The sequence below is a fragment of the Coregonus lavaretus genome, assembly GCF_964263955.1.
Source record: "Coregonus lavaretus genome assembly, chromosome: 2".
NCBI classification, from domain to species: Eukaryota; Metazoa; Chordata; class Actinopteri; order Salmoniformes; family Salmonidae; genus Coregonus; species Coregonus lavaretus.
The window spans coordinates 58,844,093-58,865,831 of record NC_139989.1 but is presented as its reverse complement, the minus strand read 5'-3'; the positions used below and the strand labels follow the sequence as shown (position 1 = coordinate 58,865,831).

General features: G+C 44.9%; 1 protein-coding gene across 2 annotated transcripts; it reads left to right on the top strand.

Moving 5' to 3' along the window:
- The first annotated feature begins 257 nt into the window (after window positions 1-257).
- Window positions 258-17,220, top strand: LOC311150156 (somatostatin receptor type 2-like). 2 transcript variants are annotated; one of them, XM_084187469.1, is made up of 3 exons: window positions 272-779; window positions 12,702-13,473; window positions 14,733-17,220. In XM_084187469.1, the coding sequence occupies exons 2-3, from the start codon at window positions 12,763-12,765 to the stop codon at window positions 15,141-15,143; spliced, it is 1,122 nt and encodes a 373-aa protein (XP_084043595.1). In that variant the 5' UTR covers window positions 272-779; window positions 12,702-12,762; the 3' UTR covers window positions 15,144-17,220. The 2 variants fall into 2 exon arrangements, with proteins under 2 accessions (XP_084043594.1, XP_084043595.1); XM_084187468.1 differs by having other exon boundaries at window positions 258-779; window positions 12,702-14,816.
- Window positions 17,221-21,739: the final 4,519 nt, after the last annotated feature.

Sequence of the window (21,739 nt, the reverse complement as noted above, 5' to 3'; positions counted from 1 at the left end):
CTTGCCTAGTTAAATAAAGCTAAAATAAATTTTAAAAAATCATTTTCAATAGATTTGGTCAATAGATTTACTTGATGATCTCTTGACCTATAATCAATCAATTATGACAGTTTCCAGTCATAATTTTTAATCTCACAACTCAAATGTAGACCGGAGGTAAACAAGGCCTCAGCACTCTAACCACCTTTATCTTCTCGTAGTGTGCTGGCTCAGTCCTAAGGTAATAGCCTGGTGACAACGAGGTTACCGCATGCATTTTCTTTTTTTTATGGGAGGAAACGGAGAAGGAACGGGGAAATAACGGACCAGTAAATCCATCTGTGTGTTGGGCTGGAGAACAGTAGCAAGCAGTAGCAACAGCTCTGTATGAGGTCTCTACCCCGTGTCTGTCATTACAAACTGTGAGTAGCTAATACAAGCTGCGCGCGCTCCGCATCTCCGCTCAATCCAGCCCTTTTCACTCAAGGCATTCTCTGTGCGCACTTTACCATGTAGCCAGAGCCACATAGTCGTGGCACCTACAGTTATTTATTTTCTTGCGTAGACTCATTTTCAATGGTCTCGCTCTTTTTTACAACTTATTTCAGCATGATGGCAAATTATCAAAGGTTGGTTATTTTCAAATGTGAATTCAAACGGCAGAGAGCTGTCAAACCTCGTTTCGGCTGAAGGTATTGGAGAGGTGTTTGAGAAGGTTTCATGGTGGGAAATGAAGACCCATTGAACTCAGACAAACGGAATAAAGTTTTACATTGGATGATATTTTATCGTTTTTAAAGGTAAGGAAAATATAGAAATGTGTCATTATCAAAATGTCATGTTATATCGGGTCTTAAAATTCATTGACACATGCCATTAATTTTCAAACTGACATTTTCTGTCAGTTTAGGTGTATGAAAAAATATTCGAGGCTATCATTTTTATTCAGTAATCATGGTAAAGAAAAACACAATGGAAATCATGCGTGATGATGTTATTGAAAGATGTATTTAATATTTAAGCTTCAAATCACAGTATCACTATACTCTACTTAGTTTTTTCTAATATATTAATATTGTCACATTCATAGACTGAGTGACTTATGACACTATTTTATCAGACGACTATCATTGCATTAACTCTTTCAGGCATGATAACAACGTACTTCAATTTCCTGATCGAATGACATGACATTTTTAACTTGGGTGCCATGAAAAAAATTTGCGCATATTTAAGTATTGATGCTTTCAATCCCTGACCCCTCTCTGTGATCACATCTGAAACGTGCATTTGAATTTACGGATCATCGGCTCACATGGTCTGTTGCTGCATGAACAAACAGATGAGTAGCTCCTTATCTTCAACTCCAGATTTCCCACACAGCCTTTAAATCAGTGGGCCAAAGGTTTGTGACAGAGTCACTGTGTGTCTGAAAAGACAGAGCGGAGTAAGCTGGCAGAACAAAGTAGCAATTTGTCGGGTAGTGCCTGAACAGCACTTGTGGTCTATTCTAAATCAAAGCACTGTAAAGCATTGACCCAGCCAGTGAAGAGAAAGGGGTGTAAACTGGCAGAACAAGGTAGACAATCTATCAGGTGCCTGAACAGAGACCTATTCTATTCTATTCTAAACCAAAGCAATGTAAAGCATTGAGCCTGAAGAGACACAGGGGTAATTTTGCGGAACAAGATTGCAATCTATCAGGTGCAGGATCAGCCCACGGGTGGTCTATTCTATGTTATTCTATTCTAAATCAACACACTGTAAAGCATTAAGCCAGTCTTGGTTTGTGCGAGCTGGCCCGGAACGTCTTGGAGCAAGAGCCTATCTCCTGTTTCTGTAGCGTGAGGCAGCTTGAGTAACCCCCTGGACAGGACGCTAGTCTATCGCAGGGCCTTACCCGAAATCTCATACCTCCTTATGTCCTTGAATGAGACATGAGCTCCCCTAAATGAAACAAATGTCAAACTTTGGCGGGGGGGACTCTAATTGAATCATTCTCCTATTTGTTTAAAATGCAATTTTTTACTGCTATAGTGGTAAATATGAAAATAACAAAACTAATTCCAAATGAAACGAACACCCCTTCATGGTTTAAACAGTGACAGTTCGGTTCAGGTTAATTCAATCGCATTCATTTCTCTACTCTGCCTGTCTCTCTCTCTGTCTGTCTGTCATGCGGTTTCGCTAGCGAACTTGCAACATTGTATCGACTGGGTCCTCACAGTTTTCCGCGCCAGGTTTAGATCAAGACTACTGAGACTGAACCACTTGTTGACAGATTGCTCAATGATGCATTCAATACATACTGTACCGTGCATCTATTAATAGTTCAGTAGCCAACGTCAACCCAAATATTCAATTTCAATGAGACCAAAATTGTACATGTAAGCATGGAGCAAACATGTTACATCATGCATCTGTTAATCTCAAAAGGCACCCTATTCCCCATGGGCCCTGGTCAAAAGTATTACACTATGTAGGTAATAGGGTGCAATTTGGGATGCAGATTATGATTAGGTAATTACACTGAGTGTACAAAACATTAGGTACACCTTCCTAATATTGAGTTGCACCCCCCTTTGCCCTCAGAACAGCCTCAATTCAGCGGGGCATGGACTCTACAAGGTGTCGAAAGCATTCCACAGGGATGCTGGCCCATGTTGACGCCAATGCTTCCCACAGTTGTGTCAGTTGGCTGGATGTCCTTTGGGTGGTGGACCATTCTTGATACACACAGGAAATTGTTGAGCATGAAAAACCCAGCATCGTTGCAGTTCTTGACACACTCAAACCGGTGCGCCTGGCACCTACTACCATACCCCATTCAAAGGCACTTAAATATTTTGTCTTGCCCATTCACCCATGTCTCAATTGTCTCAAGGCTTAAAAATCCTTCTTTAACCTGTCTCCTCCCCTTAAGCTACACTGACTGAAGTGGATTTAACAAGTGACATCAATAAGGGATCATAGCTTTCACCTGGATTCACCTGGTCAGTCTATGTCATGGAAAGAACAGGTGTTCCTAATGTTTTGTACACTCAGTGTATAGCAGTGTTGTGAATTTGGTGCATTGATAGAAACCGTTTCAGTTGTTAGGCTACTCTCTTTATCCCTGGCACGGTAGGTGACGAGCTAGCTTTTCATGAAACAACATAATGAGGATTTCTATCAGCCTAATCGAGGTGTTCGAACAAGGCTGGATTTCTCGTAATACGACTGTCGTTTTAGGTATAATGCTTTCGGTATAATGCCGGGAGCCGCTTGTGGATTTGACAGCTCTAATGCAGTTCCACCACTGACACCACCAAACAACCGCTATGTGGGTGTCAGCTAGTGTGGATCTGATAGAATCTAGCCAATGGTCTGCGCCCCAAATAACACCCTATGGGCAGTGGACACCTTATGGGCCCAGGTCTAAAGTAGTGCACCATAAAGGGAATAAGTTGTTATTTGGGAAGCACACATGGACACATGGCATAGGCAATGTCATCATCTGTTTTACTGTTTTGTTTTCAACATCCCACATACCCCTCCCTAGTATCTGGTGTTGCTTATTTAGCACAACAATACCCATATCTCAAACAACTCCCAGGCAGATTTCATTGTGCAGGAGGTGCAATGATAAATTGGCATAATGAAACATGTTATGATATTGATATTATCTCAGGTTGGCAGGGGGCATTCCTCTCACTGTGTGCTGACACCGACCTACACTCCAATTTGACTCTGTCACGGCTCACTGATTGAGGTGCCGCGGTCCTTCCTTTCTTTCAATTACTTAGGCGGGAATCATTTACATAATAATTTGCATTAATTCCCACCCCCTAATAAATACATGTTTTCTATAACAGTGGAGAGGAGTAACCTTTGGGTTGTTATTTACTGAGGGAAGAATATAGTCTAGTATCAAGTGAAGGACAAGCAGTTCTCAGGAAGGGGGCTGTGACTGGGGAGTTGACTGAATGATTTCCCTATGGTGTGTGTAGCTCAGTGTGTGTGTGAGTGCATACGTGTGTGTATGGGTATGGTGTGTGTGTGTGTGTGTGTGTGTGTGTGTGTGTGTGTGTGTGCTAGTCTAGTAGACATGACAGCATAAGCTAGAAGGAAACCTATACTTAAGCTGTTCTATATTGTATTTAAAAGGAGAGAGAATTCCCAGCGGAGCTCTCCATACACACACCAGGACCCTACTGTTACATCTTTTAATCTGCTGTGTGATTACATTTGATAACAGCTTTTAAGGCTGAATAGTGAAAAAAGTACCCAACATGCTGTGAAACCAATGACTGAGTGCATGAACAGCTGGACCCTCCTGCAGAGATGTCATGGACAGTGCCTTCGGAAAGTATTCAAACTCCTTGATTTTGAATGGATTTAATTGTAATTTTTGGTCAATGATCTACACAAAATATTCTGTAATGTCAAAGTGGAAGAACATTTCTAAAATGTGTAAAAATAAAAATAAATAAAAAACATATATGAAAAATAAAACACTAACATACACTACCAGTCAAAAGTTTGGACACACCTACTCATTCAAGGGTTTTTCTTTATTTTTACTATTTCATACATTGTAGAATAATAGCGATGACATCAAAACTATGAAATAACACATATGGAAAAGTGTTAAACAAATCAAAATATATTTTAGATTTTAGATTCTTCAAATAGCCACCCTTTGCCTTGATGACAGCTTTGCACACTCTTGGCATTGAAATCCCTGAGCAGTTTTCTTCCTCTCTGGCAACTGAGTTAGGAAGGCTTTGTTTGTATCTTTGTAGTGACTGGGTGTATTGATACACCATCCAAAGTGTAATTAGTAACTTTTTATCCTCAAAGGGATATTCAATGTCTGCTTTTTTCCCCCCACCCATCTATCAATAGGTGCCCTTCTTTGCGAGGCATTGGAAAACTTCCCTTGGCTTTGTGGTTGAATCTGTGTTTGAAATCCACTGCTCGACTGAGGGACCTTACAGATAATTGTATGTGTGGGGTACAGAGATGAGGTAGTGATTAAAAAATCATGTTAAACACTGTTTTAAACACACATAGTGAGTCCATGCAACTTATTATGTGACTTGTTAAGCAAATGTTTACTCCTGAACTTATTTAGTCTCGCCATAACAAAGGGGTTGAATACTTATTGACCCAAGACATTTGAGCTTTCATTTGTAATAGTAATTTAAAAAAAATATCGAAACAAATTCCACTTTGACATTATGGGGTATTGTGTGTAGGCCAGTGACCAAAAAAACCTAAATGTAATCCATTTTAAATTCAGGCTGTAACACAACAAAATGTGGAAAAAGTCAAGGGGTTTGAATACTTTCTGAAGGCACTGTATATTTTATCACAAATGGGATACAAATCAGGGGACATGTGCCCTCGGTTAATGGGCGTTAATGGAGCATGATGCCTATGCATTTGTGGACAGGATATGGGTCTATCCCCATCGACTTTCGAAGATCATGGGGCTTACCCAGTACTGATTACCACAGGCTGACTGTAGACAGAGGCTGTGGCTGAACTAGCCAACCAAGAGTCTCTCTCTCAACAGACACCTCCAGGACCAGGGGCCGCATTTATAACGTTACGTAAATTTCACACTCAATTTCTGCGTGCGCCATTTCTGAAAAGTTTGTGCACTTACAGAAATATTGAGATTTATAAACTTGGCGCAAGCCATACATAGCATGTTTCCAGTTATGAATCAGACCTGTCATAAAACTGTGCACGTGTGAACGAGCATTAAAACTCTGCCTGGAAGACGCCCTCCATTCACCTTTTATAGTGACAATAACATCCTTTATTTGCTGTATAATTTGGAGCTATTGGCATTAGGCCACAGCATGCAGACGACGAATTGTTGTTAAATATTTAGTTTATCAATATAGGCTCTGAGATCAAATAGGCAATGATGTCGCGCTCCTATCGCACATCAATACTGTATCCTACCCATAGAGATTTTATATAAAGCTACTGGTCTATTTACTGTGTTGGAAAAACATTTTAATCTTTAGCAGTATGCCTAATTTATGCTATATCTGGAAAATGACTGTGTCCGTTTCTGGAAGAAAACAATGGCAAATAGTTGTGAACTGTCAGCAGAGTGTTTGGATTCAACAATGTTTTGCATCGACTTTCCCCCCAACCCAACCTAAATATGATGGACTGCCTGCAAATTCTGAAACATTGTCTAGGGCAGGATAATTTTTTTTTTAACTTACCGTTGTCACGATCATTCATCGACGGGACGGACCAAGGCGCAGCGTGATATGCCAGCATGTTTATTTAACGAATAAACACACAACAAAACAACAAACGAACCGTGAAGTCCAAGGTAGCACACAAACAACATACCTTACACGGAACAAGATCCCACAACTAACTAGTGCCAAAAGGCTGCCTAAGTATGGTCCCCAATCAGAGACAACGAGCGACAGCTGCCTCTGATTGGGAACCACACCGGCCAACATAGAAATAGACATACTAGATACTACACCATAGAACAAACACAACACGGAATATACACACCCTGACCCAACAAATACACGTCCCCTATTTAGTTTATCAAAAAAATATCGAAACAAATTCCACTTTGACATTATGGGGTATTGTGTGTAGGCCAGTGACCAAAAAAACCTAAATGTAATCCATTTTAAATTCAGGCTGTAACACAACAAAATGTGGAAAAAGTCAAGGGGTTTGAATACTTTCTGAAGGCACTGTATATTTTATCACAAATGGGATACAAATCAGGGGACATGTGCCCTCGGTTAATGGGCGTTAATGGAGCATGATGCCTATGCATTTGTGGACAGGATATGGGTCTATCCCCATCGACTTTCGAAGATCATGGGGCTTACCCAGTACTGATTACCACAGGCTGACTGTAGACAGAGGCTGTGGCTGAACTAGCCAACCAAGAGTCTCTCTCTCAACAGACACCTCCAGGACCAGGGGCCGCATTTATAACGTTACGTAAATTTCACACTCAATTTCTGCGTGCGCCATTTCTGAAAAGTTTGTGCACTTACAGAAATATTGAGATTTATAAACTTGGCGCAAGCCATACATAGCATGTTTCCAGTTATGAATCAGACCTGTCATAAAACTGTGCACGTGTGAACGAGCATTAAAACTCTGCCTGGAAGACGCCCTCCATTCACCTTTTATAGTGACAATAACATCCTTTATTTGCTGTATAATTTGGAGCTATTGGCATTAGGCCACAGCATGCAGACGACGAATTGTTGTTAAATATTTAGTTTATCAATATAGGCTCTGAGATCAAATAGGCAATGATGTCGCGCTCCTATCGCACATCAATACTGTATCCTACCCATAGAGATTTTATATAAAGCTACTGGTCTATTTACTGTGTTGGAAAAACATTTTAATCTTTAGCAGTATGCCTAATTTATGCTATATCTGGAAAATGACTGTGTCCGTTTCTGGAAGAAAACAATGGCAAATAGTTGTGAACTGTCAGCAGAGTGTTTGGATTCAACAATGTTTTGCATCGACTTTCCCCCCAACCCAACCTAAATATAATGGACTGCCTGCAAATTCTGAAACATTGTCTAGGGCAGGATAATTTTTTTTTTAACTTACCGTTGTCACGATCATTCATCGACGGGACGGACCAAGGCGCAGCGTGATATGCCAGCATGTTTATTTAACGAATAAACACACAACAAAACAACAAACGAACCGTGAAGTCCAAGGTAGCACACAAACAACATACCTTACACGGAACAAGATCCCACAACTAACTAGTGCCAAAAGGCTGCCTAAGTATGGTCCCCAATCAGAGACAACGAGCGACAGCTGCCTCTGATTGGGAACCACACCGGCCAACATAGAAATAGACATACTAGATACTACACCATAGAACAAACACAACACGGAATATACACACCCTGACCCAACAAATACACGTCCCCTGAGTCAGGGCGTGACAGTACCCCCCCCCCCCCCCACAAAGGTGCGGACTCCGACCGCGCCACATAAACATAACAGGGTAGGGGCCGGGTGGGCATTCCGCCTCATAGGCGGATCCGGCTCCGGGCGTGACCACCACCTATTCTCCGCCTCCCTGTTGCGCCCCTGGTCTGGTCTGGACCTCGGCGCGCTGCTTCCCCTCTCCTTCCTCCCACGAAGTACCAAGCCCTGTCTGGACCCTGGTGTGGGAGACCCCGAACCTGGAGAGAGGCTGACGTCTGGGTCTGGACTGGAACCGGTGACTGGAGCTGGACCCGACGACGGTGGAGCGAACTGTTCTAGCTCCGGAGTGGAGCCGCTGACCGGAGCTGGATCAGGCACCGGTGGAGCGGACTGCTCTGGCTCTGGAGTGGAGCCGCTGACCGGAGCTGGACTGGACCCCGGTGGAGCGGATTGCTCTGGCTCCGGAGTGGAGCAGCTGACCGGAGCTGAACTGGGCACTGGTGGAGCGGACTGCTCTGGCTCCAGGCACCGGTGGAACAGGCACGGGCCGGACCGGGCTGACGACGCGCACCACTGGCTTGGTGCGGGGAGCAGGAACGGGCCGTACCGGACTGGCGACGCGCACCACTGGCCTGGTGCGGGGAGCAGGAACAGGCCGGGCTGGGCTGGCGACGCGCACCACTGGCTTGGTGCGAGGGGCAGGAACAGGCCGGGCCGGGCTGGCGACGCACACCACTGGCTTGGTGCGAGGGGCAGGAACAGGCCGGGCCGGGCTGGCGATGCGCACCACTGGTTTGGTGCGAGGGACAGGAACAGGCCGGGCCGGGCTGGCGACCCGCACCACTGGCTTGGTGCGAGGGGCAGGAACAGGCCGGACCGGGCTGGCGACGCGCACCACTGGCTTGGTGCGAGGAGCAGGAACAGGCCGGGCTGGGAACACGCACCACTGGCCTGGTGCGGGGAGCAGGAACAGGCCGGGCTGGGCTGGCGACGCGCACCACTGACTTGGTGCGAGGGGCAGGAACAGGCCGGGCCGGGCAGGCGACGCGCACCACTGGCTTGGTGCGAGTGGCAGGAACAGGCCGGGCCGGGCTGGCGACGCACACCACTGGCTTGGTGCGAGGAGCAGAAACAGGCCGGACCGGGCTGGCGACGCGCACCACTGGCTTGGTGCGAGGAGCAGGAACAGGCCGGGCTGGGAACACGCACCACTGGCCTGGTGCGGGGAGCAGGAACAGGCCGGGCTGGGCTGGCGACGCGCACCACTGACTTGGTGCGAGGGGCAGGAACAGGCCGGGCCGGGCAGGCGACGCGCACCACTGGCTTGGTGCGAGGGGCAGGAACAGGCCGGGCCGGGCTGGCGACGCACACCACTGGCTTGGTGCGAGGGGCAGGAACAGGCCGGGCCGGGCTGGCGATGCGCACCACTGGTTTGGTGCGAGGGACAGGAACGGGCCGGGCTGGCGACCCGCACCACTGGCTTGGTGCGAGGGGCAGGAACAGGCCGGGCCGGGCTGGCGACGCGCACCACTGGCTTGGTGCGAGGGGCAGGAACAGGCCGGGCCGGGCTGGCGACGCGCACCACTGGCTTGGTGCGAGAAGCAGGAACAGGCCGGGCCGGGCTGGCGACGCGCATCACTGGCTTGGTGCGAGGAGCAGGAACAGGCCGGGCCGGGCTGGGAACACGCAACACTGGTTTGTTGCGAGGAGCAGGAACGGGCCGGACCGGACTGCGAAGGCGGACTGGAGGTCTGGAGCGGAGAGCTGGCACAACCCGTCCTGGCTGGCTACCCACTTTCGCACTACACATGCGGGGCGCTGGCACAGGACGCACTGGGCTGTGCATGCGCACTGGCGATACAGCTCGTAGAACAGGCGCAGGATATGCAGGACCAAGGAGGCGTACTGGAGACCAGGAGCGTTGAGCCGGCACACCCCATCCTGGCTGAATGCCCATCTTCGCACGACACATGCGTGGTGCTAGCACAGGACGTACAGGACTGTGCCGGCACACTGGCGACACAGTACGTAGCTCCGCATAACACAGAGCCTGCCCAGTCACACGCTTCCTCGCGTGAGTAGGGGAAGTTGGCTCTGCTCTAACACTAGGCTCCGCCAACCACCCTTTTAGCCCCCCCCCCAAAAAAAATATTGTGGCTGTCTCTCGGGCTTCTTCCTCGGCCGGCACCTTCTGCGTTGCCGCTGCTCCTCTCTATACTGCGCCTCCACTGTCTCCTCCCAAGGACGGCGATCCATCCCGGCCTGAATCTCCTCCCAAGTCCAGGATCCCTTACCGTCCAGGATCTCCTCCCAGGTCCAGGCTGTCTGCTCCTGGACACGCTGCTTGGTCCTCGTTTGGGGGGATCTTCTGTCACGTTCGTTTATAGACGGGACGGACCAAGGCGCAGCGTGATATGCCAACATGTTTATTTAACGAATAAACACACAACAAAACAACAAACGAAACGTGAAGTCCAAGGTAGCACACAAACAACATACCTTACACGGAACAAGATCCCACAACTAACTAGTGCCAAAAGGCTGCCTAAGTATGGTCCCCAATCAGAGACAACGAGCGACAGCTGCCTCTGATTGGGAACCACACCGGCCAACATAGAAATAGACATACTAGATACTACACCATAGAACAAACACAACACGGAATATACACACCCTGACTCAACAAATAAACGTCCCCTGAGTCAGGGCGTGACAACAGTAGCATACATAGGCCTACTTCAATGTAAAACATCAACTGTTCAGCTGTTAAATTCGACTGTATACCGGTATTATAAACCTCGCTGATATTGCAAAACTTGAAATAGCCTACATATAGCACATCCATGTATTTACTAGGCTACTAGGTCAAATTAAATTAGAGATGCACATGGTAATTTGTTATAGGCTATGACTCCTTCGGGAATATGAACCCATCACGGACAGAAAAGGTGAGGAATTTATTTGGCAATGGTTTTGAATATAAAATAATAGGAACAAGATTCCTATGTCTAATTATTTGAGATTCTTAAAATAAAACACTGATTTTCGCTCTTCTCACCAATGGCAAATGGCTGCATTCTTGTTAATACGTTTTCCTGTGTTTAGTTTTTTTTATTAATAAGCTTTTCATCATATCCCCAATTTGCACACAATGCTTATTGCCAGCGTGAAATATAATATTCAAACCACTAGCAGATGTGAGTACGCATGGTCTAAAGTTTTTCCACATCATGTAAAACGTTTATAAATGCCAACTTTTGCATGAAAACTGGCGCATGCACATTTTGGGGTATATTTTGTATGTATGCAGGGTTTACAAATGACGCCCCAGGAACCAATGGTCTGGAGTGTGATTGCAACACAGGTTACCCAGTGGTTACCAAGTTACATAAGGACATTAGTAAATATATACCCAATGCATGGGAGGTAGGGGAGAGCAAGCTGACCTGTGTGCCAGACCTGAGTTCAAATAGTATGTGTTCTTTTGAATACTTTGAGTGTTTGAGTCCATCTGGAGTGCCAGATGGGTGGGGTTTGCACTTCTGGGACTATTTCATTGGTTCCATTACACCAGGCCAGCTCAATCAAGCCTAGGTAAAGTATTTAAAATCATTTAAAATAGTATTTAAACCTGGTCTGCCTGTGTGGTTTCAAAAGCCATCCCATCTCTTCCTGGTTTGAGCCAGGTTCTTATTAATGTAGTCTAGGATGAGCATGGTTTTATTGCAACAGCACAAGCGTGGCACACTTATTCAAATCCTAATAAATTAAGTCAACAGCATGTGCCATCCTTGGAGCTGAGGGGGGCGGACTTACCTGCATTGTCTGGAAAGACAGTCACTTCTAGTTATGCTACAGTTTACACATAAGCATTTGTAGACAGTCATAATAGTCTTCATATTGTTATAGCCAGTGGTGTAAAGTACTTAAGTAAAACTACTTAAAAGTACTACTCAAGTCGTTTTTTTGTTATCTGTACTTCACTATTTATATTTCTGACAACTTTTACTTAACTACATTCCTAAAGAAAAGACTGTACTTTTTACTCCATACATTTTCCCTGACACACAAACGTACTCATTACATTTTGAATGCTTAGCAGGACAGAAAAATTGTCCAATTCACTCACTTATCAAGAGAACATCCCTGGTCATCCCTACTGCCTCTGATCTGGCAGACTCACTAAACACACATGCTTTGTTTGTAAATTATGTCTGTGTTGGAGTGTGCCCCTGGTTCTCCAGAAGAATAATAAAATAAAATGGTGCCTGTTTAATAATATAAGGAATTTAAAATGACTTATACTTTTGATACTTAAGTATATTTTACTCAAGTAATATTTTACTGGGTGACTTTCACTTTTACTTGAGTCATTTTCTATTAAGGTATCTTTACTTTTACTCAAGTATGACAATTGGGTACTTTTCCCACCACTAGTTATTGCTAATATAATAAACTAATATTATCAAACGTGTTTAAGCCCAGCTTGGACAAAAAGGGTGCTAAACGGAGGGACTTTACCCCAAGTCACCTCAACTTAGAAAAACAAGAACTGCAATGATCTTTGAGGTTCATTAGGGACCAAAAAAATGAAGATTGTTCCTAATGAAACTCTAAATCTGAGGGGGGAGGGGGACAGAGAGTAAATGTACATTCATATTTCATAACTGTGTGCTGTTATGTTTTGGGAGGCCTTTCAAAAATGTTTGTTCCCTAGAGAGAGCGACTGAGAGACACCACATTGATTCTGTTCTTTTCTTCCATCCATGCAGGTGGGATGTCATAGTCAAAGCTCCTTGGATATCTGAGAGACATTGAGGAACCAGAGCCGCCATGGACTCCTGGGTGTTCCCCTCCTCGCTCCCCAACATAACCGAAGAGCCCCTGATGTATGACAGCTTTATTCTGGGCAACGAGTCAACGGAACCCAATGGTACCTATACTGGTGACAACACGTTCAACCAGACCAGCACCATGGTCATCACCTTCCTCTACTTCCTGGTGTGTGGTATCGGTCTCTGCGGCAATGCCCTGGTGATCTACGTCATCCTGCGCTATGCCAAGATGAAGACGGTCACGAATATTTACATCATGAATTTGGCGGTTGCAGATGTTCTGTTCATGTTGGGGTTACCGTTCATCGCCATTCAGCTGGCGCTGGTCCACTGGCCGTTTGGTGCGGTGCTGTGCCGCGTGGTCATGACCGTGGACTCACTCAACCAGTTCACCTCCATCTTCTGCCTTATGGTCATGAGCATCGACCGCTACCTGGCCGTGGTGCACCCCATCCGGTCCACCAAGTGGCGCAAACCACGTATGGCCAAGACCATCAACCTGGCGGTGTGGGGGGTGTCGCTCCTGGTCAACCTGCCCATCATTATCTACAGCGGTTTAATCACCAAGCACAATAGTTGCTTCTGTACCATCGTGTGGCCAGAGCCGGAGGAGGCCTACTACACCGCCTTCATGTTCTACACCTTCGTCCTGGGTTTCTTCCTCCCGCTCATGGTCATCTGCCTGTGTTACCTTCTCATCATCATCAAGGTCAGTCTCATTGTCATCTGCCTGTTACCTCACTATCACCATCAAGGTCAGTCACATGGTCATCTGCCTGTTACCTCACCATCACCATCAAGGTCAGTCTCATGGTCATCTGCCTGTTACCTCACCATCACCATCAAGGTTAGTCTCATGGTCATCTGCCTGTTACCTCACCATCACCATCAAGGTCAGTCTCATGGTCATCTGCCTGTTACCTCACCATCAAGGTCAGTCTCATGGTCATCTGCCTGTTACCTCACCATCACCATCAAGGTCAGTTTCATGGTCTCTCTGCCTGTTACTTCACCATCACCATCAAGGTCAGTTTCATGGTCTCTCTGCCTGTTACTTCACCATCACCATCAAGGTCAGTCTCATGGTCATCTGCCTGTTACCTCACCATCACCATCAAGGTCAGGTTCATGGTCATCTGCCTGTTACCTCACCATCACCATCAAGGTTAGTCTCATGGTCATCTGCCTGTTACCTCACCATCACCATCAAGGTCAGTCTCATGGTCATCTGCCTGTTACCTCACCATCAAGGTCAGTCTCATGGTCATCTGCCTGTTACCTCACCATCACCATCAAGGTCAGTTTCATGGTCTCTCTGCCTGTTACTTCACCATCACCATCAAGGTCAGTCTCATGGTCATCTGCCTGTTACCTCACCATCACCATCAAGGTCAGTTTCATGGTCATTTGCCTGTTACCTCACCATCACCATCAAGGTTAGTCTCATGGTCATCTGCCTGTGTTACCTCACCATCACCATCAAGGTCAGTCTCATGGTCATCTGCCTGTGTTACCTCACCATCACCATCAAGGTCATGCTTGTTTTACACCGTTCTGCCACCACTACGGTCCATATTAGGACAGCCTCAGTGTCATCATGCTACTGATACAACTCCTGCTGAGACAGAGGCTGACCTACATAGATGAGACTGACAAATCCAAGACTACTGCCATCTTTCTATACTTTTATTTTCATTTTAAGCTGACTAAATTGTTGTGCCCTATCGTATGTTGTCATGGTAGCAGGGTGAGTGTACTTTAATCTATTGTTTTCTTCTTTTGTTTTTGTCTGTGCGGTGTAGTGCCTTGAGATGTAGCTATATTTACCTATATTTTAAAGTGGGCTATATAGATCAAATCTATAATTATTACTACTATTAAAGTGAAGTCCTCAGGGATCTGTGTCGGGTCCCCTAATATTTACCTATTTTTTTTAAAGCTATACAAATAAAATCTATTATTTTTTAGGTGAAGTCCTCAGGGATCCGTGTCGGGTCCACTAAGAGGAAGCGCTCGGAGAGGAAGGTGACCCGCATGGTGTCCATCGTGGTTGCCGTGTTCGTCTTCTGCTGGCTGCCCTTCTATGTCTTCAATGTGACTTCGGTGACAGGAACCATCTCCACCACACCCTTCCTGAGGAGCACCTTTGCCTTCGTGGTGGTCCTAGGTTACGCCAACTCGTGTGCCAACCCCATCCTTTACGCGTTCCTGTCAGAGAACTTCAAAAAGAGCTTCCAGAACGTTCTGTGTCGGAAGAAGGTGGGCGGGCTGGATGTGATTGAGCGCAGCGATAGCAAGCAGGACAAGTCTCGTATGATGAATGACCCCACGGAGACTCAAAGCACGCTGCTCAATGGAGACCAGCAGACCAGCATTTGATGCTTGTTTATTCTAACACATCCCCTTATGTGTGATCTATACAGACATCTTTGATTTCACATCAAAGCTCCCTCACAAGCTCATCACACACAAACAAAAACACAAACAAAACGCACACATGCACACACACGTACAGAAACAAACACACATGTTTCTGCAGATGGAATTGATCATCCTGACCTGTTATCATGCCCTATGAACAACTCATGTAGGGAGAGTGATTGTAGTTGATCTCATGGTGTGATATTCTGTAAGCATTCTCGTCCCCCTTGGATGAGGTGAAAAAAGGCCAAAGGAACTAAGCCCTCATGGTGTCTGCTCCTCAACGGCTGTTATCACCCTCTTCATGTCTCATATTTCTGTTTACAACCTCTCTCTTTACTTTCTAAAAAGACATACAATGATATGACAGTGGGTTTTCCTGGTCGTAAAACCCATCAATTGAAATATAGTCATAAAGGAGAGAATACTAACTGTAGCTGTTATCGCTCTCTGTTTGGGTGGAAAGCTGAAGACGAGTACTGAGTGTATTGACACTGGGAAGGAGTGGACAGTGACAGGATCACATGAGGACCAGAACAGGGTTGTGTTCATTAGGCCCCAAAAGGAAGAAAAGGGACTGAAACCGGGAAGTGCTACCTGAACTTGTCCAATAAGAAACATTTGTTTTCCGCTGCAGAACATTTTGCCATGTTGTGTCCTGATTAATAAGTCCCAGACCGTTACTTACAGTTACTGATTGACATCAGATGAGACTTAACCATGGAGATCAAGGATTCCCTTCACATACGTTTACACTAGCAGGGTGAACCTCCATCTTTTGTCTTTGTCACGTTGTCCTGTAGCCGAGTAAACACCAGACTAGGACTTAAGAAGTATGCCAAAGTGAGACTAGGACTATAGCAGACTCAACGTGTGCAAATTGTCTATTTACAAAGATTGTGTGTCCAAAATGGTGGGCTCTGCAGAATGTGGATTTAGTAACATGCCTCTATGCTCAGATATTGTATTACTTAACACAACCGCGAGCAGGAGACCACATCACCTCTGGATCACTAGGCCAAGGTGTGGTTCGGTTGTCTAATTACTTTCTACAGAGAGAGGAGGAACAGTAGAGATGTTGGGACTACTTTGAAATGATATAAAAACACATGATATCCCACATGGCTAAGTCGCTGGCACAAGTCCTGCTGAGACTGATGCTGTCCAAATATGAACACTGTAAAGTCGGTTTAACATTATGGTTGACCTTAGTGCTTCTTTTTTGAAGCTCAGAAAGACACATTTGCTGTGGACAAATAGTCAGCAGTGAGTCATGGACCTACAGCTGAACAGAGTTACAGAGTTGGAATCACACAACCTAATGAATGATGAGTGACTGTGTGAAGTCTCCCAATAACTGTGAATGCACTCTCACTGTATAATTGAACCGTTTCTCTCTCTCTCTCTGTGTGTGTGTATGTGTGTGAGAGAGTGAGTGTATGTGTACGTGAGAGAGAGAGAGAGAGTGTGTGTGTGTGTACTGTCCACAGTGTTTTATTTGATACAGCATTCAGTCCAAGGCCATGATTAGAAGAAGTATGGGTACCAAGTATGGGTACCAGGTGATCTCATCTGGAGAAACTCAGGGCCCAAATGATTATTCTAGCCCTGAGTGTTTCTTTGTCAGGTTATTATTATTATAGCCCAGTGTTTCTTGGTCAGATCACATAATCAGGAAAAGCGTAGAGTTTTACTACAGAGATGAATGCTGAAATGTTGTTATATTGATGGCATTAGCATGGCATCGACCAAGGCTAATCACTAACCAAACCGCTGCTAGACTGTATAGACTCAACGTGTGCCGTAATTGTCAAGTCAACATTGTCGTGTCGTGGTTGAGAATAATTTAATAATTTTTTTGTCCAAGCTGAATAGAACTGTTTGATAGTTTAGATAGCAAAGACAATGCATTTTTCAATCACTATTCTCCAGTCCTATTTTAAACCATCCCTTGTCATGTTTCACGTTATCCATAAACTGTTGCTATTGCTGTTATGTACAGAATAATGTTCAAGAAAGACCCGTCTTTGCTTCAGCTGGTATCAGGGGCGGCCTGTTCAATAGGGCGATATGGGCGACGCACTGCCAAACGGGAAAAGGAAGGGATTTTTTTTCTAATCAATTATATCACGGCAACAGTAGTTATCAGTGTTGTAATCTATACGTCTGATCTGCCACAGTGCCACACTGCCACTAAATGTCGAATCAGGCTAAAGTCGTGCTTCAAATGGCTACCCCCCCTTTTGGGGCGATTTCAGTCAGGTTGAAAATCGCCCAGAAGTCTCTCATAGCCTCTAATGTAAAATCTATTTTTTTCAAATTTCAGAGCCTTCAATACAATCTCTATGGGTGTCTGAGGGCTTGCACTTACGCGCTTTCGTCATACGTAACGTAACGTAACCATGAACGTAACTGAGAAAAGAGCGGATTGTGTCTTTGAAAGAAGTTCCTTTTTGTCGGCGAACAAATGAAGATAAATTGGCAACGAAACAATTAGGACCTCCCAGACCAAATTTAATAATTCAACAGGTTTCTACTAAAGGCGGAAAGTCCTACACCCGAGGATTTTCCAAAAATTGGTACGAACGGAAAAATAACATTGCCACTCAACTTGATGAGGGATACAGGCTAGCTGTCCGCCGCCACAACGATGAGGTTAGTGTTGATAATCACAAGTTTACTGGAGAACTGAGACCAAGTAGAGACTTTGGACAGGGTGGATATGGTATAATAAAGGCAGTTTATTCAGAGGTAAAGATATCTGGAATCGCGTGCACGGACCCGTTCGTCAAACTCTTAGGGAGCTATAAATTAAGCCCCATTACTTACCATATCAGATAAGAGAAATTGCTGCAGCTACATATATTTTACATCCTGGCCCTACATAGTTCACTATTTGCATCACTTACCAAAATATTACATGTGGTCATATATGCTTGGAAAGTGGAGATGCCATAGAACGTCAAAAAAGTAAACATTGCTGGAGACACATTGCCGTTTTGGAGAAGACATCGCGTTTGCTAGCGAAGAGATTTGTTGTGGCAAATGAACTTGGGCTGGGAATTGCCAGGAACCTCACGATAAGATATATGCATCAGCATTGCGAGTCTCATGATTCTATACGTATTGCGATTCGATACTGTGATTTTATTGCGCACCATATGTCTGTTGCAGAGGGATCAGAAAGCCATGAGAACGAGTTTTGATCAGTCATGGAAATAAAAGTGCTGAAAACAAATTGGCTCCCAATGTGAAAAGATTGAGAACAAGCTATGAAGGAACAATAATGGTGTTTTGGTGCAGGTACAGCCAACTAGCGCTAAAATATTGCGATATTGTCAATACAGTATATCGTAAAGTATCACTATGTAACTCGATTTCTTTCACCCCAATCCCTCAAATTAACGGTAAATAACTGAATTGTTTGCCCCACATTTAGCTAAGATGATTAGCTAGCCAGCTAAAATGTTTTATTTAGTTAGCAGTCGCATCTACAATAGTTTACTGTCAATAACATGTCTCCAAAAATGACGTGGTGTCTCCAATTGTGTTGACATTTTACAATTGCGATGCGCATCCATGAGTATCCACTTTCTGTAGCTCAGCTGGTAGAGCATGGCGCTTGTAACGCCAAGGTAGTGGGTTCGATCCCCGGGACCACCCATACACAAAAATGTATGCACGCATGACTGTAAGTCGCTTTGGATAAAAGCGTCTGCTAAATGGCATATTATTATTATTATTATTATCTGAAGAGAGCCCCGAAACATTGTGTGCAGACATTTTATGCAATAAATGAAGTAGGTTGAATCTAGTAGTTCTGATCTTCTGATTGGTCCTGATGAGTTGGGCGAGGTCCCCTCCAGGCTACTGTCACTGTTGCATTGGCTCTGAGTCGGGTTCTCTGTCTTCAAATGTTCAGCCTAAGAGAGGGGATTTTTGTGTGTGTGTGTGTGTGTTTAACAGTGATGATGTGTGTGTGTGTGTGTGTGTGTGTGTGTGTGTGTGTGTGTGTGTGTTTAACAGTGATGATGTGTGTGTGTGTGTGTTTGTGTGTGTGTGTGTGTGTGTCCTCAGAGCAAGAACTCGTGAGTTGGAAGAACTGAGAGGCCTATGGCGTGGGTGTTGTCCTTGGCCACCTGCTGACAAGGCTGACAAGATAGGACCCTTTTGTCCATTGTTATTGGATAGGAACAGAACTTATAACCAGCTCCTGACCTAAATAGATCTTAGCACAACATTTTACTCAACATATCATATTCCATATTCACTATAACAAATATATTTACTACGACATTAGCAAGAACCGCCACATCCTCAGCCGGCTAATCCAGTGTGTGAAGTTTTGCGGAGTGTTTGAGTTAGCTTTGCGAGGCAAAGATGAAACTGAGGGCTCCACCAACCCTGGTAAGCCAACACTTTTGAGATCAGTCAATAAATGCTTCTGGTATTGACTTATATGCTGCCCCTGTCTTCATGTTGTTGCTGGACATATCTTTTTTAAAATGTGTGTAGGTCACCTAAATCATCAGAAAAATTGCCCCCCCTGAGAATTTTTTCAGGAGCCGCCACTGGCTGGTATTGAATACTGTAGTGGTCTTCATTGCTGTAAATTAAGCAGCGCTAATCTGTTTATCAATCAAGCAACATTGCTTCAAAGCCCAAAGAAGAAATACACAGTTTGATCAGTTACAATTCAAAATGGCAGACTTCAAAAACACTGCAGGTCATGCTACAAACACCGATAAAGCTCTACCGCATCATGGATTCATTTATAGTTTGGCAGCTGTTTGACCTGCATTTGACCCAAGTTTTATAGCTGGTCTTCAGGCTTGCCGAGTCATGTCGTGTTTGAGATGATGAGCTCATCCCAGGCTACCTAGGGCAGGACAATCACCCACCTACCCCATACTCTTTCTGAGAGGTCAACTCTGCTCATCCCAGGCCACCCATCTAGGCCTAGGGCAGGACGATCACCAACCTACCCCATACTCTTTCTGAGAGGTCAACTCTGGCACGCTGGCATATGGAGCATTCCCACAGGGCACATACTGGTTCAATCAACGTTGTTTCCACGTCATTTCAATGAAATGACATGGAAGCAACGTGGAATAGACGTTGATTTGATGTCTGTGCCCAGTGGGTTGTCACAGAGTTAGAAAAGCAAGGGGATGCATTTGGGACAAAAGACTGATGCCATGCAACATTTTAAAGTAGTCTACGGGTTACGGGTTAAAGAGGGACCAGAGAGTTCCATCCAGGTAAGTAGGAGGGATCATACAATGAATCATATACTCCTGAGCAAACATTCCAGCACTGCAGATAACAGAAAATCATCAACATTGGCTTTATGACCATTCAAAACACAAACAGTGAAAATTGACTTTTGAAATGGGGATAGCAGTCAATTAACGACACTGCCCAATTCCCATACGGTCACAGAAGCGATCAATGGCAAGGATAGGATATGCACCATCTAGCTTTTTAAAAACTCTGTGAGCAACGTGCCCTCGCTTTGGGAGGTCAGAGGTCACGCGGAGGCCTCCAGTCTGAGCAATGTGAATTTGAGAAGGGCTAGAACACATCGTACCCCTAAAGGGGTACAGGTGTGTTCCTTCTACACCCCATTATCATCATCACTCCCTTCCCCTACTCTCTAAATCTCACAGGTATAACCTGTGGATCTATGCCCTATACAGTAGTGTGTAGAGTGTACTATACTGTAGATCTAGCTTAAACAGTCAGTACACAGCCTTCTCGTCTTGCATAAAGGGTCACCTGACCCAAAGTTAGTCACAGACATGCTGCCCAATTTGTCTTAGTTTGTCCCCTGTTCAGGCTCTGGCGCCACACTCCTGTGTGTGGGTGTGTGTGTGTGTGTTTTGTGGCCATACAGTGCCTTGCAAAAGTATTGATCCCCCTTGGCGTTTATCCTATTGTTGCATTACAACCTGTAATTTAAATGGACTTTTATTTGTATTTCATGTAATGGACATACACAAAAAAGTCCAAATTGGTGAAGTGAAATGAAAAAAATAACTAGTTTAAAAAAATTCTAAAAAATAAATAACGGAGAAGTGGTGCGTGCATATGTATTCACCCCCTTTGCTATGAAGCCCCTAAATAAGATCTGGTGCAACCAACTATCTTCAGAAGTCACATAATTAGTTAAATAAAGTCCACCTGTGTGCAATCTAAGTGTATGATCTCAGTATATACACACACCTGTTCTAAAAGGCCCCAGAGTCTGCAACACCACTAAGCAAGGGGCACCACCAAGCAAGCGGCACCATGAAGACCAAGGAGCTCTCTCCAAACAGGTCAGGGACAAAGTTGTGGAGAAGTACAGATCAGGGTTGGGTTATAAAAAATATCAGAAACTTTGAACATCCCACAGAGCCCCATTAAATCCATTATTAAAAAATGTAAAGAATATGGCACCGAAACAAACCTGGCAAGAGAGGGCCGCCCACCAAAACTCACGGACCAGGCAAGGAGGGCATTAATCAGAGAGGCAACAAAGAGACCAAATATAACCCTGAAGGAGCTGCAAA